Source organism: Octopus sinensis, unplaced genomic scaffold (assembly GCF_006345805.1).
Source record: "Octopus sinensis unplaced genomic scaffold, ASM634580v1 Contig13350, whole genome shotgun sequence".
NCBI classification, from domain to species: Eukaryota; Metazoa; Mollusca; class Cephalopoda; order Octopoda; family Octopodidae; genus Octopus; species Octopus sinensis.
In genome coordinates, this window is record NW_021832878.1 from 19383 (window position 1) to 29636 (window position 10254).

General features: G+C 33.3%; 1 protein-coding gene and 1 long non-coding RNA gene across 2 annotated transcripts; both read left to right on the top strand.

The window, feature by feature from the left end:
• The first annotated feature begins 637 nt into the window (after positions 1–637).
• LOC115229647 lies at positions 638–976 on the top strand. The gene is made up of 3 exons (XR_003883348.1): positions 638–717; positions 750–828; positions 859–976. It is a non-coding gene; the product is annotated as an uncharacterized LOC115229647 (long non-coding RNA).
• A 6930-nt stretch (positions 977–7906) lies between these two features.
• LOC115229648 (serine palmitoyltransferase 1-like) lies at positions 7907–9471 on the top strand. The gene is made up of 2 exons (XM_029799970.1): positions 7907–7994; positions 8909–9471. The coding sequence occupies exons 1-2, from the start codon at positions 7907–7909 to the stop codon at positions 9469–9471; spliced, it is 651 nt and encodes a 216-aa protein (XP_029655830.1).
• Positions 9472–10254: the final 783 nt, after the last annotated feature.

Below are 10254 nucleotides of genomic sequence, written 5' to 3' on the forward strand. Positions count from 1 at the left end.
TCCGGTTTCAACCAAAATCATATAAGAGCTTTCAACATTAAGGTAGCTTTGTTCTTTCTGTTTATTATATAAATTTTAAATGATTCAGATGCATCCAAAATTATTCCGAAATATTTTAGATTTTCAACTGATTTTATAACTACTGTGTTAATACAAAGATCGGGTTTCCTTCATTTTCGTCTTATTAATGTTAAATACATCCATCTAAAGTGTGCCGACAAAACTATCAGCTCTGCTACCCATTTTCAAAAAGAGCAGGCCTTAACCAGGGTAATCCTGGTTGCATTTGATTTATTTGATGGCAGCTTCCCTCTTTTAGAAGAACCGCCAAAAAAGTAAAAATTTAGCATCTTTTTAGTTCTGGTCATTTTTTGTTTAATTAAGTCAGAGAAATAGTCATGGCTCTGAAAAACAATTTAGATTGCCATTCTTTGCGGGACCACTCAATCAAATCTCTTCGCACAACAATAATTCTTTTTTAACTTTATTCGAGTTTATAATTAAAATTTAAAAATTATTTTAATTATTCTAAATAAATTATTTATTGATTTACAACCCTGTGGTTAGTAATACATTTACTGATTTAAGATTCGTTCTATTTTAATATATTAATTTAAATGATTTAATAACTTTCATAGATCGAATTTAATGGTTAGAAGTTTCTACGCAGTTAAATTTCTGAGAAATCCCGGTCGACAGATCCGGAAATCTTCAATGGTTGTTATATAATTAACACAAAGTACATATAGTATGACGAGGAAGCCATAACATGGGTTAATCGAGAAGAGCACTTTACGAAAAAGAAGAAATTTACAGGGGTAGGCCCAAGTATCTAATCTTCCTAAATTATTCTAATAGTCGAAATGGATCCTCAAAATTTACCTCCTCCGTCTGCAAATATTGATTCAACCGCGTTGTCTTTTTATCAACAACGACCTTTTTGTAGTGGAAATGGAGGAAAGATATATTGTTCAAGGTATTTAAATACTATAAATTTATTATAGAACACACAATCGACGTAGAAAAAAGAAAAATTAGTAATTTCAAATTAATTTTAATCCTTATTGTTTCTCTATTCACTTTTTCAAGTATAAATAGATCCAACGTGCTGTTGTGACAAATTTTGCTTTGCTTTAGCGTTTTTGATTAGGGTATAATATCTTCAAACCTTGGACATTATTAAATGGGAAACCAATCCTAGTAAAGTAAGTGCTAAATTATTTTGGAGTGACTTTAGAGAAGAATAGCAAATTTAATTAACACATACATGCCAAAAATTGCATGCCAAAAATTGCATTGTTTAAAGTAATAGAAAATTTTTTAACTTAAGAAATTTTTTGTCTTTAATTTCTTTAAATGATTTCTTTAAATGAGGCGATGGATAGATGTTCATTCGGTCCTTGTAGTGCTTTCCGAAATCTTTCTTGAATTTTTTCGATTTTTTCACGGTTCTTTTCACTGACAAACCCCCCTTCTACCTTCCTGCTTACATTATTAATTAAAACTCTTCATTATGATAAAATCTTTGCCGGAAACAAATGAAGTTTTTCTCGGCGACGGTAAGAGGTTGACAAATGGGATCTGGGAGAACCATCTCCCACCTCTCTTTGCATACAGAAAAAACTGTAATGAAGATTTGAGGTGTTTGCTTAAAACCATTTGATATATTACTTTAAACAGAGTAGTTTTTAATCTGTTAGACTTTTTTATTAAAATTTTAATAAATATCACAATCTTGTTATGGCTTCCATGAAAACTCACTTAATTAATAAAAAGAAACTAATTAGCTAATTAATTGTTTAACTAAATCCTGAGCTTTGAAGTAAACAGGGAGTTGGACTCCATGCACCTTCTTCCTCCTCTTCTCTGGTTCTGTAGACCTCCTAGAATATGCAATCTAACGCTCCTCGCTGACTATATGTCAGGAAAGGACTCTAACCCCGAAGACTGAGTAAACAGTTTAATATCGACTATGAATATGAGATGGTTAATGCTATAACACTTTTGATTATGCTCGATCGACATTTGTTCGAATTAGGCAGTGAGGACTCTGCACACCAGTTCTAGACACACGAAAAACAGCAATGGGAATATGCTGTCGCTATGTAATGTGCTCCTTTCTAGCATTTGTTGTAGTGTGGATGCACATTCCATCTGTCCAGCACAGTTGCAAAAAATTTTATAAACCATAAAGAAGTCTTCGCAAACACTCAACGGAGTAGGCATTGTCAACATTTGCCTTTTTTACATCCACCCACATCCACTAGATCAAACTATTAAAAGTTGCTAAAAAATTATAATCCCTATTGTGTTGAGGTGTCCAAAACAACTGAAGAGATTTTGGTGGATAGGAAAACAAACTCAATACCACAGAGAGCAGGTGTAAATTCATTTATATTTAATAATTACGATTTAACACTTAAAACAAACCGGACTTGACGCCGTTTTAATAAAAAAAGACGTAAATTCGCAAAAATTGCCGTAATTTACGTCTTCACAAACAATATAAATACGTGTTTTGCGTTCTGCGGATGATAAATACTATTTTGACATGAGAACGTGTTTATATGAATTTCTAATTGAAAATTTGAATAAGAAGTGTCCATATCTCTCATGGATTGGAATGTCGAATTCATTTCAAATCACCAATCCAGCAGAACTTGCACGAATGTGGGGGGAGTTGAAAAACAACCCTAAGATGACGGTTGACAAGTTCAACCGCGTCTTAAGGTTGTATTACAACAACCCAAGAATCCTAAAAAGAGAAAAAGGGGAAAAAAATACCTATACTTTTTATGAAGAAGTTTGGGGAAAATATCCCCCTTGTCAATTTTACGAGTGCTTCTCAAATGAATGTGAGCCTACTCTCAATAAATTTTATGACGACCTCTATTTTCAAGAATATGAAACTCCACAGCCTAAAAATTATAATAATTTTCTGGGATGGAGTTATGAAGAATATGAACCCCTATTTCCCCAATATTATGAAGATCTGTCCAAATTTGACTTCTATTATTAAAATTCTTTATTCTTTAAATAAAATTTATATATATTAATTGTTACATTACAGACAATAGCAAATATTCGGTTAAATAAGTAATTATCGATTGATTATCGATTTCCTAAACATCGATTTTTTCCTCAGATCTAACCCGGATTTATTGATTATCGATTATATATATTTTTATTGATTTTAGTTTTTTAAGTTTGTTAATTAATAAAAAGAGTTTTTATTCCAATTGATTAGCACTAATTAACTAGTTAATACTATTTCAACAATTTAATTAGCAGCAGAGGATAAGATGGAATGGCAATTCCCACGCAAAATGGCTATTGATATTTGTTGGAAAAGCCATGTCCGTTCCCGATGATCATTTCTCCTTCTGCTTGCCAGGTCCCCCAGTTTAATAAGGAATTTTTCAGTTCTGGGACCGACGACTCCCGACGTCTCCACTGCGATCGGGGCAAAGATATGACGGTGCAAGTTAATTAATTAAACTTTGTTAGATTGCTTTAAAACAAAAACATTTTTCTGACTGGTTTGTTCTTACAGTTATTAATAAAAAGAAACTAATTAACTAGTTAATTCCTAACTCTCAAAGTGAAATTCATTAGAATTGCCAATTTCTTTTACTTAATTAATTTACGTGGTGCTATTCAGTCCTTCGTCGGTTGCTAAAGTCTTTTCAGTTGTTGAGTTCTGCTGGTTGTCAAACATAAAAGAGCAATAAAAAAACTTAGATTGTTGAAATCAACTTACATATATCAATATGATTGACAAAATTTTAAAACTGATTTGAATCTGGAAAATTTTATCAAATAGAATCTTTCCTTCAGGGACGTTGAAATTTGCTTTTATGTCTAATCCAAAATTGGAAATTTACATATTAATTCATTGTTGATAAGAACGCTATCTGCTCTTAGATCTCCATGGACCAAATTCTCCCGATAAATGTAATACATTTCACTTGCGACATAACAAAAACATTATTTAGGCTAAAGAAATCGACTTGTAGAAACATATGTGCTAAAATGTTGACTTTGATGGTTTTTCTTTATCTTTTGTTGATTCATAAACTCCATCACCAATTTTGTTTTATTTTTGTCCATAAGGGCAAAGTATTTTTATAAGGTTTTTTTATGATTCAGTTCATGAAGAATTTAGCCTTTTCTATAAACTCGCGATCCTTTATCTTTTCGAGTAACAACTTTTATTACTGACAAAACGTTCTATCAAAGAAAATATCTTATTTTCTTATGTAATAATTCTCGACTCTTTTGTTGTAAACAGTACAACTTTTAAAATGTTTGACGGCTATGTTACGTCTTAACATGGAGAGACTCATCTTCCCATTTGAAGAAGGTCTTATCACAAATGCTCTCGGAACCTATTCTTTGGCAAAAAGAAGTCTCATTTCTACTTCCATTCTGCTACTAGTGATAAAATAACCATGAAGCTTTTATTAATTAACTTGTAGTTATTTACTTTGTTGTTTGATTAAAAAGTTTGATTAAAAAGTTTAATTTAACTAAATTTAATAATTTTGAGATAAAAAACTCGTTGATTTCGCATTTCTTAATAATAAAATGGTATGGTGTGTGTCTGTCTGTCTGTCTGTGTGTCTGTCTGTCTGTGCACACCCACATTCAAATTGTTACAAACCAGATCAAATTGTCAAAACCTTCCCTTTTGTAGTTATTCGATAATGAGGCACAATAAAAGGTTGATATCCTCTAAGAACCTTCCTGTCAAAAAATTTTAATAAGAAAGAATATCCTCGATGATGAGGTCCCCCAAAACCTTCAAGTCAATTTTCTGCGTTTTTGTTAAAATGAACAACAAGAAAGTCCTCGACTCACATGATGTGGTCCCCCAAAACCTTCAAGCCAAAAAATTAAAAAAAATTATTTTCTGCGTTTTTGTTAAAATGAACAACAAGAAAGTCCTCGACTCACATGATGGGTCCCCCCAAAACCTTCAAGCTAAAAAATTAAAAAAATTATTTTCTGCGTTTTTGTTAAAATGAACAACAAGAAAGTCCTCGACTCACATGATGTGGTCCCCCAAAACCTTCAAGGTAAAAAATTAAAAAAATTATTTTCTGCGTTTTTGTTAAAATGAACAACAAGAAAGTCCTCGACTCACATGATGTGGTCCCCCAAAACCTTCAAGCCTCGTGAGGCCATTAATTAGCTTAGCTATCTTTTTTCGATGACATAAATTCTTTTTTGTTAAATTTTCGTTAAAAAAATAAAATAAAAGCTCTAATTGTTATCGACCATGAATACTGTGCAATTATCAGATTTTGAAAACCACTAAAAAGGAAAAAGCAAAATTATAGAGATTTACATAATTGATTCTTTTTAACTGCCGAAACTGACAAATTCGATTATGCTACTGTTTAGATTTCTTAAAAGATAGAGGCAAATAAAATTTAAATTAGTCATGTAAATTTCAATTTGCCTATATTTAAATCTCCTTGATTTAACAGGCTTTAATTTTTTTCCTTATAATACTACAAAGATGAAGCTGATTATCATTTTCTTTACCGAAACAGACAAGTTCGATTATGCTAAAGTTTCAATTCCTTTAAAACTAGAGGCAATTAAGTATAATGGCTTTGATTGGATAATACACTTACATAAATTTCACTAAATAAATTTACGTAGAAAATTTAATATATTACTGATTCGCGTTTACAAAATCATAAGAATGTCCTATAAAGAGAGATCTGAGAATGTTAACAAACAAGAGAATATGAACCATATAACAAAAAAAAGAAACGAGGAAGATGTGCTTAAATGGTGAGGGAACTTAGACAACAGCTGAACAAGGTCAGGACTGCTGTTAGACTCAACTACGGGTAATAGAATTATGCATTCTAGGTTAATTGTTTGGGATGAATGTACGATGGCTCATAAAGGCGCATTCAAGCAGTTGACCGAACATATAGAGATATCAAGAATTGTAGCGACCATTTGTTTGGGGGAGCATTAGTTGTATTGGCAGGTGATTTTAGACAGACGCTGCCATTATTCAAAGAGGGACGCCAGCGGATGAATTGAATGCCTGCCTCAAATCGTCATATTTGTGGACACACGTGAAAAAGGTTAGCTTAGATGTAAATGTACATGCACATTTACAAGGCGTTAATAGCATATTCCCACAAATCCTTCTAGATATTGGAAATGGGGCAATCACTTCAGAAATGCACGACCAGAAAATTAGGCTACCGGAAGAATTATGTATTTTCGTAGAAACAGCAGAAGAATTATTGAATGCCGTCTATTCCGAACTATCTGAACACTACGTGAATTTCGACTGGCTGCGTGAACGAGCTATATTAGCTCCACTTAATGATGAGGTACTTAATATAAATTTAGATTTATTAATGAAAATCCCTGGCAGAGAAAGAATATATAAATCGGTCGACGTTATTATGGACCATGAAAGGGCCTGCGATAGATTTAAAGACTACAATTTCCGCTGAAGATAAGTTTTGCTATGACAATAAACAAGGCCCATGGACAGTCTTTAAAGGTAGTAGGCTTATTTTTAGAGAACGAGTGCTTTTCACATGGCCAGCTGTATGTGGGGTGCTCAAGGGTAGGTAGAAGAGAAATTTATTTATATTTGCCAAGGATGGACGGACTCTGCAAACATCGTTTATCCACAGCCTTAGAATAAGGTTATATCAAAGCAGGTCGCATTTATATATCTACATAAATTTATAGTTATTTAAGGAAACTGCGAGCGTAGCGAGCAGGGCCTCCGCAGGAGCTAGCTCGCAGTGAGCGAAGCGAACTGCTGAGCTAGTATTAACTATATCCATTCTATTCTGTTTCCTTTTTTTTTTTTTTTAATTTATTTTTTTTTTTGATGAAAACCAACCAATAACTACAAGTTAATTAATTAAAAGCTTCAAGTGCGGGAAGCCGACGCGATCGAGAAAGAATTAGAGCGTACTATCGCAAGGGATATCCGCTCGAAAAAACATCTCGATTCGCGGGCGTCGCCTGTGATGGCAGACATGCGGGATCCGATCTCCTGAACGAAGCTGATTGCCTTACTGCCCAAGGAACCGGAAGTCTCAACCGCGAATGGAAGGAATTGGAACTTCTCCGTAAGTGAGGAGTACTTCCGCATCTTTTTGCATTCCGCGGTTGTGACAATAGATCCAGGAGCGGAGGCCGACATCAGCAGGTTCTGAGGCGAGAAAGAGTCCACACACGTGGCATCCCAGGTGAGAGGCTTCCCCCTGTTGAAAGGAAACACAGTTATCCCGTCAGGCCTTTTTCCGTCTCCCCGATCGATCCCAGTGGGTTCAAGCAGGGAGGGGATTCCGGCGACTTCCAGGGCTCTCTGAATTCTGTTTCCTTGCATGTAAAAATATTTAATTTTTATTTATTTTGACCAAAACAAGTTTTTAATTAAAAAATAATTGACAATTTTAATTATAATCATTCATTGTGAAATTATATTGAGCAAAAGCTTGCTTGTTCTTGAAACCATCTAAATATTAGTTGAATTTTTCGACTAAATTTTTTGAAGATTGCTAATTCGGGAAATTGCTGGTTGATATTCATATGATTGGTTGACATATAACAGACAGACTTTTTATATTTTAGGAAATGAAGATTTTGATTCCAAATTAAAAGTTGACAGAGTTTGCCTATTCAAACCTCGAGACAACTTGGGTCATTTCCGGTGGACTCTGAATTGTGCAATACTATATTCAACTAGTTGAAGGATGTTTGATGTGATAATTAATATATTTTGTGAGATTAGTTTTGTGACATAATTGTTTAATTACTTTTTTACTGCAATTCAATTCCAGTGAATAACAAAGAATTTTCTAAGTAGAATTAGAAAATAGAGATTTTCAAAATATGATGTTTCAAAAATATGGGGCGCAGTGCCAAAAATCGAGATCCACCATTCAATACCATCCACCTTGATCAGAAGAAAGTTAAATTACTTAAAAAGTGGCGAAGTCAGTCACCGGATTTAAACATTATTGAGAACGTCTGGTGTATTTTTAAACAAATTGGGTGGAAGATTTACATTTTAATATAATGATTTGAACTTTTTAACAAGCTTGAAATGCCAATGCAAACTCTTTCTCCGGATTAAAAAAGATGTATAGACCTTAAAAAAGTGGTAAAATTTACAAGTGATATCCAATTGCTTCTGAAATTCACGGAAAAGAGGATATTTATTAAAATTCGGCTTTGAAGAAAGAAATATTGTGCTTTTTTGTTTTATTATGCTAACTAGAATTCGTTACAATTATGAATTACGATGACAAAATTTTGATATCCAAAGAAGAGTCGAGTTATAAACGAAAGCAATTTTGTTCTTTTTTTATAATTGGAAGTGATAGCTAAAAACATTAAATTTTTAAATAATTTTTAAAAAATTTCTTAGAATTTCTAAAAAAAATATTTAAATTAATAAAGACTTATCACTAACTATTTTAAAATTTTATATGTATGGTGAACCGTTTTTCATATGGAAATATCACGAATATATAGCCGCAGCATTGAATGCTCCATTATATCGCCTTCTGTTCGAGGTAATTTTGATCATCGGTTGCATATCTCTATTTTTTCAAAAAAAGCTACAAAATAAAAAGTGCTCTAACCAAAAAAGTATTTTATTTAACAAAAAAATTAAAGGAAGAAGAGGAACTAATCGAAGAATGGACTCCCACTCCTTTATTTACTGAGCACCTGTTCGCAAGAGACGCATAATCTCAAGGTACGAAATGTAGCTTATGTTCTAGTAAACCTGGTAAGCATATAACAGTTGATGGGATTAAATGTATTAATTTTTCTTCCTATAATTTTATTGATCTTGCTGGGAATCCTGAATCAGAAGTATATTGATTTTCCTATTAATTCGCAGGAACAGGCTATATCAATTCTATCAGAATGCGGCGTAGGAGTTGTGGACCTCGAGCATTTTATGGAACATTAGGTAAAATACCTACGCAATACATTATAGAATGCCATTTACAATTGGAAGAAGAATTTGCTTTATTTATGGGAGCAGAGGCAGCTATTCTTTATTCATACTCTTGTTCTGTTATTATAAGTGTGCTTCCCTCGTGCATACACAGTGATGATGATGTGTTTTTGGACGAATCGTGTTCTCAATGGATCGCGTTTGGTGCCAAAACATCTCGAGGTCGCATTCATTTCTACAGACACCACGATTGGGGCCATTTGGAACAGTTGCTAGCCGCAAGCCTTTCTCCGGGCAAGTTCATAGTGGCAGAGGGCGTTAATCAAAAACATATGGACATTCCTGATCTCCCCACACTTATCAGATTGAAATACAGATACAAAGCAAGGATCATATTGGATGAGAGCTATTCTATTGGTGTAATAAATCAGAGAGGACTTACTCAACTTTTTGAATGTGATGTAGATCATTATATTATGACTTTGACAGATTTCCCAAATTGATATGATTATTCTCTCTCTTGAAAATTCTTTTTCTTCCCTTGGTGGTCTTTGTATTGGCAGCTCATCAATTATTAATCATCAAAGACTTGCCGGGTCCGGCTATTTGTTTTCTGCCTCATCTCCTCCGATTACTGTTGCAGATGTGATTGCAAAACTTCCTCTCCTATCTCAGGAATGGAGGTTTGTCAAATTATCTGAAAATACAGCATATTTGAGGAGTTTGTTCGAAAAATTGTTCTTTTTGTTTTTTTGAATTTTAGACTCCCAAAATTCGAAGTTGCTGGAGATAAGAACGTTCCGATTCTTCTGTTGAGACATGAAAATGTAGATTTGTTGGAGCATATTGTCAACCAAGCCATCTTTCAAGGCATTGCTTTGGTAATGGCATACCAAAGTCGTCCGTATTATCCTCAAATGGTGCCTTCTCCGCCAAGGTTTTGGTACTTTGCTTTATTTTCCAGCATAAAAATAACTGTTTCATATGCAATGGAATTCAAAGAACTTGATTCGCTTGTTTATACTATTTGTGATATTATCTCCTCATACGATGAACCCATTTTAAATCATCTTTAATTCTCTGCATCTAATAAATTTCTTCTCTTATTTTTATTAAATAAAGTTTTGATTTCTGAAAAATCATTCCCAACATTCATGGGATTCAAGAGTTTAAGCCAGCAATAGTTGGATAAGCAAGTTAAGAGAACTAAAAATTTTAAAATTAATAAAAAGCGAAACTAGTGGAGTTGACCCGTCTGCGTGGGTTAATGTAAAAAGATCTTTGAC

Bases quoted from the DNA above. Each gene is read 5' to 3' on its own strand.
- LOC115229648 (XM_029799970.1), top strand. From the start codon at position 7,907: ATGGGGCGCAGTGCCAAAAATCGAGATCCACCATTCAATACCATCCAC. The intron at 7,995-8,908 runs GTCAGTCACCGG...ATTAATTCGCAG, and splicing joins ATTACTTAAAAAGTGGCGAA to GAACAGGCTATATCAATTCT.